The sequence below is a fragment of the Miniopterus natalensis genome, chromosome 22, assembly GCF_054644295.1.
Source record: "Miniopterus natalensis isolate mMinNat1 chromosome 22, mMinNat1.hap1, whole genome shotgun sequence".
Lineage (NCBI taxonomy): Eukaryota > Metazoa > Chordata > Mammalia > Chiroptera > Miniopteridae > Miniopterus > Miniopterus natalensis.
Window position 1 is genome coordinate 2,725,865 of NC_142102.1, and position 21,255 is coordinate 2,747,119.

The 21,255-nt window shown below is 56.9% G+C and overlaps 1 protein-coding gene across 1 annotated transcript in view; it reads right to left on the bottom strand.

The window, feature by feature from the left end:
* Positions 1 to 9,870: 9,870 nt before the first annotated feature.
* LRRK1 (leucine rich repeat kinase 1) overlaps positions 9,871 to 21,255 on the bottom strand; it is a 76,912-nt gene continuing 65,527 nt past the window's right edge. The window contains exons 26-33 of the mRNA XM_016200371.2: positions 20,236 to 20,513; positions 18,508 to 18,702; positions 17,583 to 17,734; positions 16,715 to 16,832; positions 16,039 to 16,155; positions 12,611 to 13,461; positions 12,121 to 12,222; positions 9,871 to 10,617 (exon numbers count right to left, since the gene is read on the bottom strand). Coding sequence (XP_016055857.2) covers positions 10,440 to 10,617; positions 12,121 to 12,222; positions 12,611 to 13,461; positions 16,039 to 16,155; positions 16,715 to 16,832; positions 17,583 to 17,734; positions 18,508 to 18,702; positions 20,236 to 20,513 — 1,991 coding nt within the window. The 3' untranslated portion in view covers positions 9,871 to 10,439. The remainder of the gene's footprint in view (positions 10,618 to 12,120; positions 12,223 to 12,610; positions 13,462 to 16,038; positions 16,156 to 16,714; positions 16,833 to 17,582; positions 17,735 to 18,507; positions 18,703 to 20,235; positions 20,514 to 21,255) is intronic.

Here is a 21,255-nt window from a genome sequence, read left to right on the forward strand (position 1 = left end):
GGTTCCTTGGTCTGCTTCCCAGCTCTGTCCATTCTTTCTGTCCAACGTTGATTTGGTGTGTGTGAGAGAGAGAAGACATTGAGCCCTGGCCGGTGTTGCATCAGCCTGCAGACTGAAGGGTCGAGGGTTTGATTCCCGGTCAAGGGCATGTATCTGGGTTGCAGGTTCTGTCCTGCCCGGGTTGGGGTGTGTGTGGGTGGGAGGCAACCAATCGATGTGTGTCTCTCACATCAATGTTTCTCTCTCTCTCTCTCTCCCTCCATCCCTTCCTCTCTCTCTGAAAAAAAAAAAAAAAAAAAAAATCAGTGGAAAATATCCTTGGGTCAAGATTAACGAAAAAAAGAGAGGGAGAGAGAAGAAATTGAGCTCTGCTCCTTGAGCTGGCCGCGAGGGATGTAATCTCACCAACCAGAAAATGCTGGTCGCCGCCAGCACAGGACTATCAGGAGACAGCCTGGGTGTCCTCCGGGAGATAACCTCCCTGCGGAGGCCAGGGACAGCCAGCTTCTAGTCTAAGACTCAATCCCTGTGTAGTAAGTAGACCAGTTCGCCTTTCCCTCCCTTTGCCAAGAAATGCCATTAATCGTCCGAGCGGTGCCAGGGTTCCCACAGCTGAAGAGTTTGCACAAAGACAACCCTTCCATTCCACAGGAGGGAATTGGAGGACCCCCCCCCCCGCTCCCACCTCGGAGCCCAGGGCTGGTCAGCTGGTCAGCAGCCTGGGTACCACCTGAGGGCTACACACCGCAGTGGTCAGGCCTGGGTGCCTCCTGGAAACACTCCAGGCATAAACTCAGACTCTCTTTGTTTGACTGGAGGCCTCGTGAAGCAGAAAATTGCCCGGGGGAAAATAATTTAAGCCGCAGAAGAAGGCTTAGGCTACGAATTAGGGCAGCAGAAATTCAGGAGGGAGAACACAAGAGGCAAACATTGACGCCGTACCCTGCTCAGTGAGCCCCCTTTGTGGATCTTTTGCACACCCTGATGTTCTGCTATCATGCCCATGTTGTGTCATAAATGCTACTTTAGCCCGGCCGGTGTGCTCAGTGGTTGAGCATCAACCCATGAACCAAGAGGTCGCTGGTTCGATTTCCGGTCAGGGCACGTGCCCAGGTTTTGGGCCCAATCCCCAGTAGGGGGCGAGCAAGAGGCAGCCAATGGATGTTTCTCTCTCTCTTCCTCTCTCTAAAAATCCATAAAAACATATTTAGAAAACAAAACAAACCCCCAAAACACCCTCTCTCTCCCCTCTCCCCCCCCGCCCCCTGCCCACATGCACACACTCATTCAAGGAACCAACTGTTTTCATTTTTGCCCACAAACACATCGACTCGCGCTGCTCGATTTTGTGTAAACCTTGGACTAAAGACGCTGCCATCTCTGCGACAAACTCGTGAACAACAGTCACCATGTGCAACTAAATGCCTTCCTGAATCAGAGTTTCCTTAACACTCTAGAAGCCGGAGGGAGGGAGGAAGCTCTGCGCTTGTCCGCGAGGCGACTGGGCAGATAGTCTGTCCGTGGAGCAGGGTGCGGGCCCATGACGCAGGCCTTCTGGCTTCCAGGAGGAAAAGCATGTGCTCTAGAAAGGTTGGGGCATCCGCACCTTCCCTCCTACCTCCCCGACAACTGCAGGCTTGTCGCCTACGACGCGGAGAGGGAGCCCCCCTGCGAGCTGAAGCGCAGGCCACGCTCCTGCTTCCTCCGGCGGCTCTGGTCGGCGACTCCAAACGGATCTGGAAGTGATGCTGCATTTCCTTGGGAGTTGATCGAGCGTGCCTCCTGCTTCTGTTAGCCAGCGGGGCTTTGCGAGGAGCTGAAACAGTCCCCCGACGCTGGCGAGAGGTCAACATTCTCATTAGCGCGCGAAGTGGACGGACGTTTCCGAGCAAAACCTCCTGGCCCGGCGCGCGCAGCCTGGGTTGTCGACTCTGGGCCTCTTTCGGAGAGCAATGGTGCTTTAAATGTATCAGAGGATCTTGGGGACTTTCAAAGGCAATTTGTGGGGATGGGGCCTATCGCCCCGAACCCAACTCCTTGGCTTCCTTCCATTGGGGAAAATGCCCTGGGTTCTGTGGTTTGAAGACGATCCCTCCAGGCGGACTCCAGCGCGGGCACCTGTGCCAGTCCCCCCAGCTCCACGCCCAGGGCAGACATCACCGATCCATCGCAGCACCGCTCTGCCTCGCACACCCTTCCTGACTCTCGGGCCTGCCCGCCACTTGGGGGCATGTTATTCAACACAGTTATTAAGTGCCAGGCACTGAAATAGGTAACGGTGACGGGCCCACAGAAATAAATGCGCCATGTCACCGGCGTCTGCCATCAGAGCAGGGCTGGCCCGGCACCTGTCCTCAGGTGTCCCAGGTGGGCATCCATCCCCTACGCACCCCACACTGCAGGGAAACATCATGAAGATCCCGAGGGCTCCTCTTGGGGACCTGCTTATGAGATTTTCGATGAAGGGGGGCACCCTCTACTACTCTTTCCCTTCTGGGGGTAAAGGAGGGATTTGAGACATCAAGGGCACTGCGTCCCCAGGCACCCTGAGGCTTTAGCAGCCCCCCTCCCATGTGGATGAAGTTTCAGCTGGAATGTGGACTCTATTATCTTTCTGTTGTTGTTGCCCAAGGATATTTTTTCCATTGATTTTTAGAGAGAGTGGAGGGGGGGGTGGAGAGAGAGAATCAATTGGTTGCCTCTGGACCAGGGCCGGGGCTTGAACCTGCATCTCAAGTACGTGCCCTTGACTAGGAATTGAACTCACGAGCCTTTGGTGCTGGGGTTGGTGCTCTAACCACTGAGCCACACCAGCCAGGGCTGGAATCTATCGCCTTGATGTTTGCGAGGAAACTTCTACAATATTCAGACGGACCAGGCCCTCAGCATGTGGACCGTGCGCTGTTCCAGCCAGAGCAGGTTGGTTCAGGGGAGCATGCGGGCAGGAGGAGGGGCCCCAGTAACCCTCCTGTCCTCACTTTCTGCCCTTGCCCCTCAGCGGTACCCTGCCCTGGAACGAGGGAGCTCCCGGCTTGTAAATACTCATCTCAGGCAGCTGTTGGTTCTGGCCCCACTCCCAAGGACCCGAGTATTTGCATCTGTCCCATTTCCCTTGGCACTGAGGCCTGTGGCCATCAGGGTGGAGCAGAGCCAGGCTTGGGGGTCGGACCCAGCCAAGAGAGGAGCCACAGTGCCCATGCCAGACAGCCTGCCCTGCTGAGGAGAGGCCGGGACAGCCACCAACACCCTTGGAGCCTGCGTCGGCCCAATGTGAGTCGAGTGGACCTTAGCTGTCCTCCTGGGAAGTGTGACCATTTACTCCCACCCCCGCCCCTAACCCCCAACAGTAGCTAAGGAGCCTTCCTGCTGCCCAGCTGCCTTCTCTGCCCGGCAGGGGAGCTGTGCCAAGGCCCAGCTGTGGGAGCATCTGCAGGTTCCCATGCCATCCACTTGGAAGGGGCTTCGCACAGCCAGGGACCGGCCCGATGAGAGAGCCCAGTTTCCTTCTTGGAAGTTCAGCCAAAGCAGGCCTGTTGGAGCACTTCACTGAGTCCCGGGAGAAAGCCTGTTGCCTGCAGCCCCGGGGGGAGGATGCTCGGTCTCCTGCCGGTTCTGTTCCAGCGGCATCTGGAGAGAGGCCTGGCCTGGAGCCTGCCACTCACAGCGATCACGGGCAGGCCACCCAACCGCCCCGGGCTGCCGTTTTCTCGTTTGTACAATTGGCAACAGGAAATGAACGTAGGGTGAGCAGTTTCCTTGGGGGTTCTCCTGCCTCTGGAGCTTGGCATGGGCTGTCACCTAGGTGGGACTGGCCCCTGGGTGGCTTATTGGCTTCCTTCTGCTGCGAGACCCCAAGTCTCTCAACTGGAGCGGCCGCTCCTCCCATTCCTGGAGCTCAGCCCTGTGACTACCACGTGGAAGTTTCTTGACTAGATGTTGCCTGAATGCTAATTGGGAGGGAGCTAACTTCTTGTTTCCCATGCACGCAATTACATTTCCACAGGCTCATGAATCCAGAGAAAATAACTAGCATTTTCTTGAGCACCTACTACGTCCAGGTGATTTGCCTACTTTTTTCAAAATTTTATTTCAAAAAGAGGAAGGGGGAGGGAGGGAGAGAGAAACATCAATGAAGAGGGAGAGTCATTGATCAGCTGCCTCCCACATGCCCCCTAGCAGGGGGGATTGAGCCTGAAACCCGGGCATGTGCCCCGACCAGGGAATCGAACTGGCACCTCCCGGTTCATAGGTCGATGCTCAACCGCTGAGCCACACTGGCCGGGGCTACGTTTTCTTATTTAATCTTCACAGTACTCCTGTGAGGAACTATCCGGCCTATTGCACAACTGAGGAGGTTCAGGATGTCCAGGCCTTGTCAAGATTAGTCAGCACAGAGGAGGGAAGGGCAGGATCTGAACGGGAGCCTGACCCCTGCAACGCCCCCCACATTGCATCGGGCTGCCAGGAGACGGACATCTGGTAGACCGAGTTGTTGCAAATTAGGATCATGGTCTAGCAGAGGGAGTAATGAACTTCTGAGTCCAAAGAGGTGCCAACGAAAGGGCTGCCGCTTCCATAGGCTACTGGGATGAAGGACCGGGACCAGGGCCTTCCCAGAGAGTGCCTGGAGACTCCTCTGAGACTGTCCTGGGCCCAGCCTCAGGCCGGCCTGGGCAACGGCGAGCGGAGGCCGGGCCCGGGTCTGCTGCCCCTCAGCTGTTGGCCCTGTGGGTGTGGCATTGCAAAACGACACTAGGTTGTTTTGACTTCCTCTTGGGTTCCCAGAAAGTTTCTTTACAGAAGTGAGATATCCTCAGAACTTAAAAAAAAAAAAATGTTACCACGGTAAATCATACATGACACAAAATTTACTATTTCCACCATTTCACTTTCAGAAGTGGACAGTTTCATGGCATTAATTCACGCTGTGCAAACTTCCAATGCTGCCCGATAGTCACCACCATCTGCCCCCAGAACCCCCAAACTGAAACACTAATGAGCCCTTCCCCCCCTCCAGGCCCCCCATTTTCTTTATGCATTTGCCCACCTTAGGTGCCTCATATAAGTGGTCTCATACACTGTCTTTTGGTGACTGGCTTATTTCATTTAGCATAAGGTCCTCAGGTTCATCCACATTGTAGCATGTCTCAGAATTTTTATTTATTTTTTATTAAATATGTCTTCATCGATTTCAGAGAGAGGGAGAGAGGGGGAGAGCGAGAGAGAGACATCAATGATGAGAGTCACTGATCGGCTGCCACCTGCATGCCCCCTACTTGGGATTGAGCCCGAAATCTGGGCATGTGCCCCGACCAGGAATTGAACTGTGACCTCCTGGGTCCTAGGTCAACCGCTGAGCCATGCCGGCCAGGCTTAACATCTTCTTTAGAGAAAAATATAAAGAAACAGTTGGTCCAAGAGCAGGTGCATTGGGAGGAGGGCAGTGCAGCTCCGGTGGGAGCTCAGTTACGGGAAGGTGTCCACCCTTGTCTGGCCCCTTATCAGCTGGTTGAGCACCACCCATGTACCAGGAGGTTGCCGGTTCGATTCCCGGTCAGGGCACATGCCTGGGTTGTGGGCTTGATCCCCAGTACGGGGGTGCAGGAGGCAGCCGATCCATGTTTCTCTCCCATCAATGTTTCTATCCCTCCCCCTCTCCTTTCCTTTCTCTGAAATCATTAAGAAAACAGGAGGTGTCCACCCCAGGTCAGTTCAGTGGCCTCCACATTGGCCCCTCAAGATGCTCAGGACAAATGAGAGGAAGGAGCCTGCGGCCAGGCCTCTGCTGACTTGCTCTCCCTTTGAAATAAGGGCAGCTGGGATTCTGCCACAATCGTCTCCATCCCTCACTGAGGAGTCTGGACTCTGGTCCCATGCAGCTGGACTAGTGCTGCCCTTTGGTTTCATGGGACAATTTGTTGAATGGATGTGACAACGTGAAATCGTGACAGATGACCCCCTCCACCATGAGATTTCTAACTTCTCAGAGAAGAGAAACTATGGCAAAGACCTTGACCTTTTGGTTTCATTTTTCCGAGAAAGGGGCTGCCTGGGGGAAGTGGGCAAACCCTGGCCAGACGAGCTGGTCTCGGGCAGGAGCCGGGGCCTGTGCCTGGGAACCTGCAAGGGTCTCCGTTGGGAGGTTTCCAATCTCCGCTGGGATCTGCCTTTTCAGGCCGTCTGCACGGGGTGCCCTGTCCTGGAGCAGCATTTTAAAAAGCTGGTTTGGTTCAGGCTTTTACAAAAAAAAAATCAAAACAAAACAAACACCCACCCCACCGAGGCGAACAACAAGATTTCTTCCCAGGCTTGGGAGCCAGCGAGCGTGGAGGCCACGTTGCCCCTGGTGACGACATACTTTGGGTTGGCTGCTCCGCTGGGCCTTTGTTTCCCCTGTGCTCCGTGGGGGTGGGAGAAGGTCAAGGTCATTTCCTGCTGCACATTCTGGGAGGCCAGACACCCCCCCCCCGGGGGCTTCTGTCTTGCTGTTTAGTCCCCTGGCCAGCCTCACAGCAGGGAAAAAAGGCATCTGAGTTGGGGGGTTCCCAGGGCCTCTTGCCTGGCAACAGAGAATCTGAGGGCCAATGAAGGCGGTTGCTGACCCCCCCCCCGGGGATTTGTCAGACCCCCGCAGCTGTGAGCTCTTGCCCAGGCCCCCAAGTCTGCCCAGCCCCACCTCTGCAACCTCAAGGACCTGCCATCCTTCCCCCCTTTCCTAGACACTTCCATCCATCTGTCCATTCCTGAGCAGTCAAGAGCAGCTGATGGAAAGGAGGGCAGACCCCAGGCCAGGGGTCAAGGGCAGGCGGAAGGCCTGTGCCTGCTCCAAGTTCCTTCGGCCGAGGAGGCAGTGGTTGGCTGTCAGCCCTCGTGAGGGCCTGGCTGCCGTTGTAACCCGTGACTTGCGTCTCCACCCACCCATCAGGCTCCGAAACGTGGAGCAAACGCAGCCCTGGAGCTCCGCTGGTGACAATGGCCAGCTCTCAGCCCCCAGCGCCTTCCTCGGGCTCTTTTGGGCTTCTGCCCGCCCCACGGCGTGGGTATCAGTGTTTACCTACTTCCACACTCAGCCACAAGGGTTCCTTCTTTCTCGGATGTGATCATACTTGGGAATGCTCCTTAAAGTAAACTCATCAAGCCCACAAGCTCTTCTCAGAGGGCCAGGAGCCCGGCCGGGGCCATCCATTTCCCCCTGGTCCTGGCCAGGCCGGGCCAGGCAGGCAGGAGGGCAGGGGCGCCCCCTGGCCGCGGGTGCGGGAACTGCTCCCGAGAGCCTGGTGAAATTGGGGGGTGGCTGTCAGGAAAGGGGGTGGAGAGGCCAGCATCAGCTCCCTTCCTCCCCTGGACTCCAGGGCGGGAGAGGAGCTCTTGTGTTTTTGGAACCAGCATGTCTTTTTGGCCAAGCCCCCAGCGCTGGCCACCGCGGTTGGCAGAGTCCTTTCTCCGCTGTGGGGGAGGCAGGACCTAGCCCCAGGCCTTAACCAAGGTTGTCACCATCTCTGTCTGGGCCAATGAGGGCTGGGGGACTGGCTTTTTGAGAGGGGGCCGCATTGAGGAGAGCCACGTTTTCTGGGGTGCTGAGGAAGCCTCTGCAACCCAACTTCCACACGCCCCAGCTCAGGGTCCACCCTCGTGTCTCCCTTTAATACGTAGGTCCCCCAGCCTGGCCCCTGATCTTCATTCAGTCCCTTCCTGAGGGCCAGGGGGGATGAAGAGGGACATGTCCCGTCTGATTCTGTCCACGGCCAGCCCTGCTTTGAGCAACTGGAATTCCTCCTTGTTGCCTGGGGAACAGGGCTCCTCAGCTCCGGCCCCTGCGACAGGGACAGCTGTGTGCAGGAGCTGAAGAGAGCATGCCCACGGCCACCCCTCTGTGTCCGGTCTCCTCCCTGGATTGAGCAGAAGGGGACAGTCGGACAGACGGGCTCTCCCACCAGTGCTGCATTGTGCCAACGTGAGGAGGTGTGTGCCCCTGAGTGTGAGTGACATGGCCTGGAAGAGTGACAGCGCTGGTGATGGCCCTGACGACACAGGAACAGAATCACTTGCGTTCCCCCTGGGTAGCCTTCTGGGCAGGGGTGAGGGTGGATAGGATGGGGGGCAGGGAGGGAGTCCTGGCCCTGGATTGGGGGCTGGGCTGGTGCCGTCACATGCATGGTCACTCTTGGTCTCACACTGATCCTACGGGGCAAGGACTGTCGTTGTCACGTCACGGAGACAAACCAGAACCAGAGGAGGGGTCCCCTGCTCAGCGTCGAGGGTTTTATTTTTGTTTTTATCTGAGGGTTGAAACTTGCAGGACATCCAAGCTGACTTTTGGGTGACTAGGATGCAGCCAGCCCTAGACCCCTTTGGGTGGCCCAGGGGACATAACCACCGTCACAGGCCACTCGATGACGAAGCTAGCTCCTAAGGAACGCACCCTTGGCGATTTCGTCGCCATGTGAACGTCACGGACGGCACTTATACACAGCTACGTGGTGGAGCCCGCTGCACGCCGAGCTGTGTGGCCTAGCCTATGGCTCCTGGGCTACCAGCCTGTGCAGCACGGGGCTGTAAATACCGTAGGCCAAGGTACATCCTTCCTGGGGTGCAGGGGAGAAGTCCCTCCCAGCCTGGCTCTGCTTCATAATGAGCCTGTTTACAACTCAAGCAGTGCAGAGAGGAAGGTAGAAAGTGAAAACGAAGGGCCTGCTCCCCTGCACCAGCCCCCAGCCGGCCTCCCCAGGGGCACCGACGTCTGCCAGACCCTCGGGCATCTTTCGGGGTATCTCCCGGTGCGTGCACGCCCAGCCAGCCACGCAGTGTGTTTCACAGAGACCGAAACTCTATACACACTGCAACGAAAAGCCGCTTTTTAGAGAAACGATGTGTTTTGCTTGGGGCAGGGGAAGGACAGGACCCAGTTTGCACTTGGGGGGGTTAGCTGGGCCACTGCGGGTGCTGGGATGAGGCGAGCAGGGGCCAGCAAGGCCCTGCGGAGGCGGTGAAGCAGGCAGGAGGCACAGGAGGCCTCAGTGCCCAGGCCAGTAAAAGGAAGTGGGGACACTGACTGATTGGCTGTTTCTGTACCTACCCCCTCCCCCCCCCCAAACTGCCACGGGGCTGCCAGGGCAGGGGGTGGGTCCGGGTGAGAGGAGCCTGGCCGTTGCCCCCAGCACTCTACAGGCGAGACCATGACTTCACTCTGAGAGTCTGTTTATCTTCAGATAAAAGGACTCCCCTTGGCCCGCGCACCCCAGCGCATCTCGAGTTCGATTTTCATAATTTAATTTTGGAAGGGAAACGAGCGGGATCGCACGTTCCCGCTCCCGCTCTGGGTGAAGCAGCCTCGGCCGGCTGCTCCGGGAAGCCGCGTGGATACGCACGCGTGTCCGTGTCCGTGCGTGTGCGCACGACTTATGAAAACTCTCGCTGCTGCGCCCACAGATCCCCCCCATCGACAACGTCGCCTTTGCCGCCCCGCTGTACGTGTGTGCAGCCAACGTTTAGCAAACACGTAATTTGCTATAAGCCCCATAGGATGTAATTTCACAAGCAGGGGCCTAGCTGCTGCGAAATTCCTTAATTTGTTAAAGTGATAAACAAGATTATGACTTGCAAACAAACAGGGCCTGTGCTCGGCTGTGCCCGAGTTTATTTCACCGAAGCTGTAAACACAAGGCCCTTTCTCACGTCCTGCCGATCGAGTGTCTCCTTCCTTTTGTCGGCAGGAGAAGGTAAAGGCCGAGCCGGGGCCGGGCCAGCTCTTGGCTTTCCGGCGGCGTCACTTAAAGAAACTCATTCATTCCCCAGATCGGGCAACGCTCCTCGCCGAGGGTCCTTCTCGGGGTTTCTCACACGGAGACTTTCCCCCCCGAGCGAGAGGGGAGACACATGATCGCAGCTTCCCCAAGCTGGGCCCCAGGCCCGGGGGACTCGGGAGCTTGTGAAATGTGCTGAGAACCCGGGGGGCGACCAGGGGAAGGGGCAGGGGTCAGGGCCCTCCTCCCGCTCTGCCCCGAACTGCTCCCCAACCAAGAGCCGCTAGTGTAATTCCATCCCAGACCTGGGGAGGAAAATGGGCCGGCCTTGGATGCTGGGAAGGCCCAGCCCCCCCTTCCTTTGTGCCCTGGCCCAGCACAGGGCCCCCTCCCTTGCTCCTGGAAGTGGAGAGAGGAGGCAGGGGGAGCCGCTCTCCTCCAGACCCCACCACCTTCCCCTGGGCTGTGAAACCAGCAATGGGGGTGGGGGTGTCCAGGTAAATGCTCTGGAAAACCAGGGAATCCTGAAACCACGGGCCAGGGCGGGGGCTTCTCCGCATTTCTTAGCAGCAGCTGGTTCGTGGGAGAACCCACCCAGTTCCTCTTTTTGTCCTCGGAGGGCTGCAGGCCGCAGGCGGAGGGGTCAGCCCTCTGGCCTGGGCCAGCCAGGTCCAAGCGATGGTCGCTGCCCAGGAGTTACCTTCTCTTGCGTGGGCAGGCCTCCAGCCGGCCCAGCTCCTCGTACGACTGGTAGAAAACGTCAAACTCCCTGGTGCCCCAGCCCCTCCAGACAGCCAGGCACCACTCCATGTTTTCGTTCTCAAAGCCACACACGACTGTGTCCTTGGCCACCACAGCCGCATCCACGAGTGCCCTGCGGAGAGGGGGAGGGGTCTGAGATACCCCACAGGGGTGCCCACGTGGCCGGGGCTGGGCCCCTTGCCTGCCCCTTCTCAGGGGGACAGAGCGTGGCGAAGGGGGGCATCGGTGCATCCCAGCCTAGTCCCACCCATGTGCCTGGATGCTCTGCTTCACCCCCACTGGTCCAGCCTGTGGGCAGAGGCTTTCTGACATGTAACGAGGGGCCAATGCCCAGGCCAGTGTGGCTCAGCGGTCAGAGCATCGGATCCCACCCCGAAGGGTCTCGCGTTTGATTCCCGGTCAAGGGCACGCACTTGGGTTGAAGGTCTGCTCCCCAGCCTCGGTCCGGGCTGGCAACCAATCGATGCGACTCTCACACTGGTGTTTCTCTCTCTCTCCTCTGTCCCTCCCCCCTCCCTCCTTTCCACTCTCCCTGAAAAGCAATGGGAAAAATATCCTCAGGTGAAGATTAACCAAAAAGAAAGACAGGCCAAGGGCATCAGTTCAGGTTCGCAGGGGTTGTCTGCAAGGGGCTGAGTCCTTGGCGGGACCCTGATACCATCAGAGCGCGTAGGTATCTTTCGCGAGGTGTCCCACACCCCACGCTGCCCGGAAAACACCGCGAACTCTGATTCCTGCTCGTCCATGGCCCATGGTGGATTCGGACTTTAACTCAATGCGCTTGCCTCAGGCACGAATCTTTTCCCATCCTCACTCTCTCAGTGCTTAGGAAACATGGTAATACATCGGGTAGAAAACCTGGCCCGGCCGGGCGGGGCTCAGCGGTTGAGCGTCGGCCTAGGATCCAGGCGATCGAGGTTCGATTCCCGCTCAGGGCACATGCCTGGTTGCGGGCTCGATCAATGACTCTCTCATCATTGATGTTTCTGTCTCTCTCTCTCTCTTTTCCTCTCTCTAAAATCAATAAAGATATTTAATAAAAGAAAAAAAAGAAAACCTGCAACAGGTCCTAACCATATGCACTTTTTTGAGGCTGTCGGTTGTTTTGCACGAGCTCTGCTTGCATAGTTTGCTTCTGGGCCCCCGCCAGGCTGTGCGGCCCACCTCCTCCTTGGCCTGCCTCCTGGTGGGACCCCCCAACAGGTGGTATGAAGCCCCCCTTGGCACTGTCTGGGCAGGTGGGACACCTGGGTAAGGGCTCTCTTGCTTGGTGGAGAAGACAGTGAGCCACTTCCATCCCCATTTCAATGGCAGCTGTGCTTGGATCCTGGAGACGTACCCCAGGCGGGGCATGTGGTCACCAGGGGCACTGGGTTCCCCAGAAACAGGAGGCTGTGACCAGGGGCAGGTGCCTGGTTTAGCTGGCACCTGCTGATCTCCTAGGAGCTGCCTGGAGCGCCTCGCCTCGCCGCTCGTCTGCCCTATGGCCACGTTGGTGGATGTCACGTTTATTTGCGGAGGACAGGAGGGCGGGGCCGCGGTGCAGGGACGTGGCAGTGGGTCCTAGCCTCCCCACGCTACAGCCCGGGTCCTAAGGGTTGTCCCTCGGTCTTACCCCCATGGGGTCAGCTCCCTGGCTTTCAGGACGGCGATGACTCGGCCCCGCTGGGCGCCGGAGGCCTTCTCCAGGCTGATTATGATAATATCTCCACCGCGCCTGTGAAACCAGAACCGAGAAGGGGAAGCGCTTTGTCCAGGGCCGGGCTCTCCAGGGGACGGGGAGCTGGCACGGGCGCAGGCAGGGCAACAAATGCGCAGTTTCTGCTAATGGACTGAGTGGCAGAGGGGGCACCGAAGCCGGGCCGACGAGCCCTTTCCCAGAAGGAAACCTGATCGCGCTTGACCGGGGTGCCCTAAGCTCTCCAGCGGGGAGATGAGCTCTGGCGCACCCCTTCCCAGCCTGGCTAAAGAAGTCGCTCCGGATGGCAGAGTAGAGGGACCCGCTCCTGATGGATCGGGGCAGTGTCCCGAGCTCCCTTCACTCTGCCCCCAAAGAGCGAGCAGCGGGCGCCCGCAAGCTTGTGCCCCGCTGCTGGGGGACCTACCTGGGGACCCAGATGACGTCCTTCAAGGCGAGGACCTTCACGGCCTGCAGGTGCTGGCTGAAGGCCTCGCCGTCCACGGGGGTCAGCTCATGCTCGGACCTGTCGGAACCGGCCGCGGGTTCGAGCAGCCTGTCCGAGTCCTCGCAGTCGGTGGAGAAGGGCAGGCTGGAAGAGCTTGCCGGGGAGCAGGGCAGGCTCGAGGGGGACAGGGGGGCCCGGTGGGGTGGCGAAGAAGAATAGGACGACATCGAACAGTAGTCGGTGAGGGAGTCCTGGTGGGTCAGGATCTGCGTGCCCAGCTCCTTGCTGTACATGATGCTCACGTCCGCGATGGAGTCCGCCTCGGGCTCCTTCGTCCTGGCCACGTGGCCGTCCGCTGGCTCCAGGCCCGACGGGTGCACAGGAAACATGTCCCTCAGGGGGTTGGGGTCCCCACAGAAGTAGCGGGCACACAGCTGGTACGTGGCCGAGTGGTACATCACCAAGGAGTTGGCCCTGTCGTCCAGGCACCAGACCACTTCCTCGCCCCGGCACTCGGAGCTGCACACGACCGAGGTGACCACGGAGGGCGCCGAGTAGGGCTCCAGCCGCCTGCTGATGTCCAGGGTGGCACAGTCAATGACCAGCAGGCCCGGCCCGTTGCTGTACCAGACCTCGGAGCCGCTGTTGACAACCTCCATGGCCTTCACGGGGTAGGGGTTCTGCCGCGCGTCTTCGTCTGGGATGCTGAACTTGGACCTGTTGGCCGTGTGCGAGCACAGGTAGGAGCAGCTGTCGTCGGGGGCGCCCCGCACCACGGGGAACGCGGCCACGAGCCCGTCAGCCAGGCCCGCCAGCACCAGGTAGGAGTTCTGCGGGGAGGGGAGCAAGGCCGCTAAAGAGGCGGGAGCTGCCAGGCCCCGGAGGAGCCCCCCCACCCCCAGGACTCCGGCCTGGCACAGGGAAGGGCGAGTCCCATTCATTCCTGGTTTTCTGCTCCAGGAGACAACACGTACCTGCTGAGCTAATTTTTTTAAAAAAAAATGGTTTGTTTTTATTCAGAGAGAGGAAGGGAGAGGGGGAGAGAGAGAAACATCAATGAGAGTCACTGATCGGCTGCCTCCTGCAGGCCCCCTGCTGGGGATCGAGCCTGCAACTCGGGCCTGACCGGGAATCGAACCGCGACCTCCTGGTTCATGGGTCGGGGTGCGACCACTGAGCCATGCCGGCTGGGCTCTGCTGAACTTAATTCTTAAAGAAATTGCTTCAGCTCTGGCTGGTGTGGCTCAGTGGTTAGAGAGCCAGCCCGTGCACCAGAGTCTCGGGTTCGATTCCCATTCAAGGGCGGGTACCCGGGTTGCAAGTTCGATCCCCGCTCCCTCAATAGATGTGTCTCTCTCACATCGATGTTTCTCTCCCTCCCTCTCTCTTTCTCTCCTCCCTTCCACTCTCTCTAAATATCAATGGAAAAAAACATACCCACTCCTTGGGTAAGAATGAAAAATAAATAAAAATAAATAAAAAGAATCTGCTTCTAACTCGACCCTCCCGTGGAAGCACTCCTCGGCTGCCGGGCTGCTGGGCCTACATTCCCATATCTGCTATGAAATGCCCGTGGTCCAGTTAACATTAGTTGTCCTTGGGGTGCCTGCACCCCCACAACGAAGCCCATGCTCTCCTACAGCCACTAGAGGTCACCGCGAAGAGGCCAAAGTCACAGCGGCCAGGCTGAATGCTGGGCCCACCCCAGACCTCCCGGGGCATCTGGGCGAAGCTGGGGACAGGGCGCAACTTCTCAGCCCCGCAGCCCTGGCGGGGCTGGGCCTGGGGAGGGGAAGGATTCAGAACAAAGCTGGAGCCGGGACAGAGCAGGGATCCAGGCCCCGTGCCAGCGAGGGCGAGCGGCAGAAAGCCCCCTTGTTGGGAGCGGGAGGAACTCTAGGCTGGGCTGTTCCAAGGTAAAGAGCAAACCTGCCTGTAGCTCAAGAGCAAGGTCAATAAGCGCTAAGAACATCTATCGAAATCCATCCTCGGGGTTTTAGGAAAAGCAGCAGCCAAGGCAAACAGGGGCCGCGTCTCTATCTGCGTCCTGGCGGGGGGGGGGGGGGGGGGGAGCGCGCGTGCAAGAATGCAGGGGTCTTGCCACCCGCGGCCTCCGAGGGCAGGTACCCTGGCAGGGAGGCCCCGCACAGAGCCTGCTTTATTCCCCCCGGTCGTGCGGGCGGTGGTGCCCTGGCCCGGGGGCTCTGGCCAGCAGTGGCCTTAAATAACGCTTTGTGTCATGCTCTCCTGCGCTCCGGTGCAGACCGGGGCTCGAGCTGCCCAGCCTCGCCCGCCTGTGGGGCCACAGTCATAAATGACTCTAAGGTTGACTTCAGACTTTTTTTTTTTTTAGAGAAATGAAGCTGTGGTGGGGTGGAGAGAAGAGCGCATGTATTTCGGGACCCTCGGGGAGTAATAATCAGTTCGTGTTTACCGAGTTGCCGTGGCCTGGAGCTTGGGGTGCGTAACGCCCAGAGATCCTTTTAACAAGTCTCCTTTAACTCCCATTTTACAGATGGGAAAACTGAAATTGGATGACGGCAGCCAATGTGTTTTAACAAAGCAACACCAATAATGACACCTGGCTCGGGTCCTGTGACTGGGGCGCCCTGAGCAGGAGCCTCGGGGCAGATGAAGGGAGCAGAGTGTTGCCTGGATCTTAAGGTCAAGGCCAGAGGAGCCCGGGAATGTTGCTGAGGGGCTGGGGTGAGGGTGGGGGCAGCTCCTCAGAGGTGGGGGACTGGCCTTGACCTTGAGAACTGAACAGGAGAGTCTAGGAGAGGTGTGTGCAGCCAGCATTCCTGGTGGGAAGGGCCCCCTTACAGTGTGGTGCTGGGTGGGTTGGGGTGCGAGGGGCCAGTTGTGGAGAGCCCCATTGGTCTCGCAGAGGGGCCTGGGTCCGGTCCTGGGGGGCAGCAGGGCTGCCCGGGACCTGGGCTGGGGAGAGCACAACTCGGGATTCATTTGAGAAAGGTAAGGGCTGCCCATTTTAGGCCGCACTGGACAAAGAAGGACCTAAGTCTGGAATTGAAAGGGTGGGGCCAGGGCCATGGGGAGGCACTGGCCCAGGCTCCTGAGGCCACCCACCACTGTCAGAAGTGGAAAGTCACGCAGGGGACTGCTCCTTTACACGATTTGCATCCGAAAAGCATTTTGCCAAATGCTTTTTGGGGCTGCGATATTTGCATGAGGAACTAAAGCTTTCCAAGGAGCCCTTAGTCTTACTGGTCACATAGTTGTCCCAAACATAAAGGGCCCTTGATGATGGTCCAGGTCTCCTGGGTCTCTAAGGCAGATGGTGACCTGGGCTTCATCCAAGAGGGTGTGGTTATCTCCCCACACCCCCAAAAGAACCAGGAAGGGGGGGTCAAGACACCTGCGCACTCACCTTCTCCCCCGTCCCTCACCTTTTTTAAAACAGGCACCGCCAGGAAGCAGGTGACAACAGCCGGCGTGTCCAAAGCCCGCTGCGGCGAGTTTAAGGGGCACATGCCCTTGAGGCTGTAGATGTAGATCTTCTGGTCCTGGGGAGGCAGAGAAGCTGCGTGAGACCTGGGCTGCGACGGCCTGACACCCTTGGGCCTTAGAGAGCAACGGTATGGAGGCTTTCTGGTCAGTCGTTTTAAAACTTCTGCTCTTGGTAGAAACTTTGAAAACAACAGGATCGTCTAAAGAAGTTAAACCGCCCATCACCCGTTACCCAGAGAAAACCACCGCTGGGGTTTGAGGCACGGCCTTTCAGTTCCTTTTTTTGGGTGTTTACTCTCACCTGAGGATATTTTTCCATTGATTTTTAGAGAGAGTGGAAGGGAGGGAGAGAGAGATAGAGAAAGAAACATCGATGTGAGAGACACACAGGAATTGGTTGCCTCCCACATGTGTCCCTACTGGGGCAGGGGATCGAACCCGCAACCCAGGTACGTGCCCTTGACCGGAACTGAACCCACGACCCCTCAGTGGGCAGGCAGCTGACCACACTGACCACTGAGCCACACCAGCCAGGGCGTGGCCTGTATTTTGAGTGGTGCCATCCAGCTCCTGGTGTTGCCCGCCTTGGCGACAGCCCTGCTCGGGGCTGGTTACCTCGGTGGCCGTCCACAGAGAGCTCTGGACCTTGAGCTGGCAGGTGAGCTTCATGCCCGCGCAGCTCATCCTCTGCACTTCCAGCAGGCCCTTCTCCGTGTTCACCACCGTGTAGTTCCTACAAAGGGCGGCGATTGTGTGGTCACCGCCCAGGGCCAGGGCCGCCTCCTCACCCCAGCCTGGCCCGGAGCAACCTCGGAGGAAGAGCAGCAGCTGGGGGCCCTGTCCTTCCCGTGGGGCCCAGGGTGGGATGTGTCATGTTCTAGAAGACGCAAGGACTGCTCATGGCCTGGGGCAGGGCCGGGTTCTGCCTGAAAATTCAGGCAGAGAAAGATTCCCCCCTCCCCTCTCGTCACTCAGCAACTCACTCCAGTCACTGTCCTCTCTCCTTAGGCCCCAGAATCACTTACCCCCTGGACCATCAAGCTGAAAATAGCTCCCGTCTTAAAACAAAAGCCTCGCCTGACTCCTGCTTTCCAAGCCCCTAGCAGATTCCACCTCTTCTTTGCATCTCTTAATCATAAACCCATAGTGCAGGTGGGGACTCTGATTTCTCTCTCTTTTTAAAAATGTAGAATTTTATTAATTTTTTAGAGAGAGAGGAAGAGAGAGGGAAAGAGAAACATCGATCCACCGCCTCCTGCATGCGCCCCAACAGGGGATGGAGCCCGCAACCCGGGCATGTGCCCTGACTGGGAATCGAACCGGCAACCTTTTGGTGCATGGGACCAACTGAGCCACACCGGCCAGGGCAGTTTTTTCTCTTGAGGAGACTGCATGAGGCTTTCAGTCTGCTGTGGTCATCTTGAGTGCCCCCCAATTCCACAGTTGGCCCCGCTCTGACAGAAGCAGGGCCTCAGGACATTACCTGGATTCTTCTTTCCCATCCCAGAACACCACTGTGTACTCCTGGCTCTGGGACGAAAAGAAGGCAGTCTGCTTCCCGCAGGGCAGCTGGTACATGAAGGTCGCGAAGGTCGGGTCCTTCATCTGGCTCACCACCGACACGGCCAGCGGTCTCTGAGGGAGAGAGGCCACCAGGGCTGTGAGCCGGGTCACTTGGTCACTTACAACCAGACTGATGCCCATTCTGCCCCCGAAACCAACGGTCTTGAACCAGGGGGGAAGGAGTGGAGTCTGCTCATTCAAGGCCCAACTGAAACAAGAGATAGACACGGACAGAAACAGACCCTCCCAGGCATCTGGGTCATTGCTGTCCATGGCGACCAGAACTCAGGTAAGCAGGTTGGTCTAGACTCTGATATTCCAGCCCCATGCCCAGGAGTGTACAAGCTTGTAAAGAAATCTCCTCGGATCACCAATACATTAAATGAGCACCTTCTAAGTGATCCATGAGTTTTAACCTTGAAACCGCTGGCCTTTCCTGAAAACAACTTGCTTTAAAATGAGAATGTGGCTTCTGTTTCTCACGAGCAAACCTTCCCTTCGTTACGTTACAAAGAGACACCCACGTTCTCTGCTCCGGCATGGGGACTGTATTGCTATCCAGGGGCCAACCTGCTTTGTTTTCATGATGATGTAACACAAAAGTTGGGGGGGGGGAGCGGAAAGTTCATTTGTCCTGAGAGTGATACACACAGCAAAAATGATCTGAATGTATTAGGGGCAGTAAGTATCTGTTTCTAGAAGAGGTGAGCAGGGAAGAGTTGCCCTGTTTGTTCTAAACCCTCGTGAAGGGCGGGGAGGCAGCCATACGTGTGGCTGTGAAGACCCGCAGCCCCCAGCACAGTGGCTGGAGGCCCAGGCCCAGGCCCGGGCCCTGTGCCCGCTACCTTCTCGGGCTTCGTGTCCCAGCACTCCATCATGAGCGCCTGCAGTCGGTGGAACTGCACTTCCTCTGGCTGTCCCAGGATCGGGCGGATGCCCTTGGACAGCTTCTTGGCAATCTGAAGCTGGTGGTGGCCCAGCGCAGGCCGCTGTCCCGACAGCAACTCGTAGAGCACCATTCCGTAGGAAAACATGTCTACCTGGGCAGAGAGACAAGCCAAGTCAGGCGCCCTGCCGGGCCCAGCACCTTTCGCAAGCTGGCCCCGAGATGGAGGGAGAAGGGAGACACTGTTAGACGAGGCAAGCACGGGCCCTGTCCAAAGAGAGGCACTCATCCATCCATCCACCAATCCATCCATCTCCTCCACCTGTCCAAAAATCTGATGAACCACCTGACCATCCATCATTCTGTCCCTTTATCCATCCATCTTCCAGTCCTTCCTTCCTTCCATCCACCTAACTGCCCATTCTTCTGCACATTTATCTATGCATCTCCTTCCTGTCCATCCTTCCATCCTTCTATCCATCCATCCACCATCCATCCATTCACCCACCATTTATCATCCATCCATCCATCCATCCATCATCTATCTGTCCATCCATCCATCCATCCATCCATCCATCATCTATCTGTCCATCCATCCATCCATCCATCCATCCATCCATCCATCCATCCATCCATCCACCCATCCACCATTCATCATCCATTCATCTATCCATCCACCCATCCATCATCCATCTGTCCATCCATCCATCTACCCATCCACCATTCATCATCCATCCATCCATCCATCCATCCATCCATCCATCCATCCATCCATCCACCTATCCACCATTCATCATCCATCTATCCATCCATCCAGCCATCCATCATCCATCTGTCCATCCATCCATCCATCTACCCATCTACCCATCTACCATTCACCATCCATCCATCCTTCCACCCATCCACCATTCATCATCATTCCATCCATCGATCCACCCATCATCCATCTGTCCATCCATCCATCCACCATTCATAACATCCATTCACCCATCATCTATCCGTCCATCCATCCATCCATCCATCCATCCATCCATCCATTCATCATCCATCTGCCCATCCATCCTTCCATCCATCCACCCATCCACCCATCCATCCATCAAACACACACTGAGAGTTGCTGACTGTCAAGCACTGGTTAAGGGCTCCATGGATGCCCTGGTCCTTACCCTTGAGTATTAAGACAAGGCAGGAGAACACAGATCCTCATCTCAACATGCTTGGTGCTAGATGAACAGTGCATGCAAATCATAAAGAGGAGACTGTCTCCTAGACCACAACATACCAATTCCTCTAATCTGAGTATCATAAAAAGGCTCAGCAAGGAAAGAGTTACACAGGCATCCATAGGGATCAAGAAATACCACATTAACAGAAGGGCTGAGCTAGACCTGTGAATTTTCACTGTTATAACAGGGTTCCTGTTATAATCTCAGTGTCAAGGTGCCTCGCTGGTGTCACCTGCTCCTGAGCAGCTCTTATTTTTGTCGCTCTGATTTGCCTTTTCTGTCTCGGTGAATAGCCACCGGCGCCGAGTTAACCCTCACATACTTAGGTGATTCTTGAAGCAATGAGTCACGAACCCATCAGCTTGGGGGGCGGTGGGGAGACACGGGGCTCAAAAGCTGCAGTTGCTCCTGAGCTGGGGGCTGGGCTGGGCCAGGGGATGGCGGGGAGCTGGGCTGGGTACCTTCTCATCATATACGATGCGCGGCCTGATCTCGGGGGCCTGGTAGCCGGGGGTGCCCTCCACGCCCAGGGCGCCCTCGTGAAAGGACTGCCTGGAGATCCCGTAGTCCGACAGCTTGATGTTGACGTGCTCCTTGACGTCCAGCGACCAGACCAGGATGTTGTCCGACTTCAGGTCACAGAAGATAATGTTCTTCTTGTGCAGGTAGGCCAGGCCGCAGGCAATCTGGTAGGCGATCTTCTGGGTGAGCATGTGTCCCAGGGGCATAAAGGAAGAATCTTTGCAAAGAAAAACAACAAAAGATCATTAGCGCCCGGCAGGGCGTGGCTCAGCGGTGGAGCGTCGACCTGGGATCCAGGCGACTGGGGTTCGATTCCTGGTTGGGGAACATGCCTGGGTTGTGGGCTCAATCAATGACTCTCTCATCATTGATGTTTCTATCTCTCTCTCTCCCTTTCCTTTCCTCTCTCTGAAATCAATAAAGATATATTAAAAAAAAAAAAAAAAAAACTATAAAAAAAAAAGATCATTAGCGTCCGTGCGGCATGGCTCAGTGGTTGAGCGTCGACCCATGAACCTGGAGGTCACAGTTCGATTCCCGGTCAGGGCACAGGCCCAGGCTTCAGGCTTGATCCCCAGTAGGGGGCGTGCAGGAGGCAGTTGATTGATGATTCTCATCATTGATGTTTCTCTCTCTCCCCCTCTCCCTTCCTCTCTGTGAAATCAATAAACATATATTTAAAAAAAAAAAAAAGATCATTAACACAACTATCCTGTTTTCTTACCATCTGTGTCCCAAGTACTTTATATTCCACTGACACAGTCTCCTCATGCCCCATGCTCCTGACAGAAGAGATGGTGAATGACCTACTTAAGCAAAATATTTAGGACAGAAATACCTGCTGTTACCGCTTCACTCATGGTATCTCAGGCCCGGAACTGGTGTTTTTACTAGAAGAGCCAGGATTCAAAATTCTTAGCTTTCATCTCAGGCTACACTGTCAGACACAAGTTGCAGGT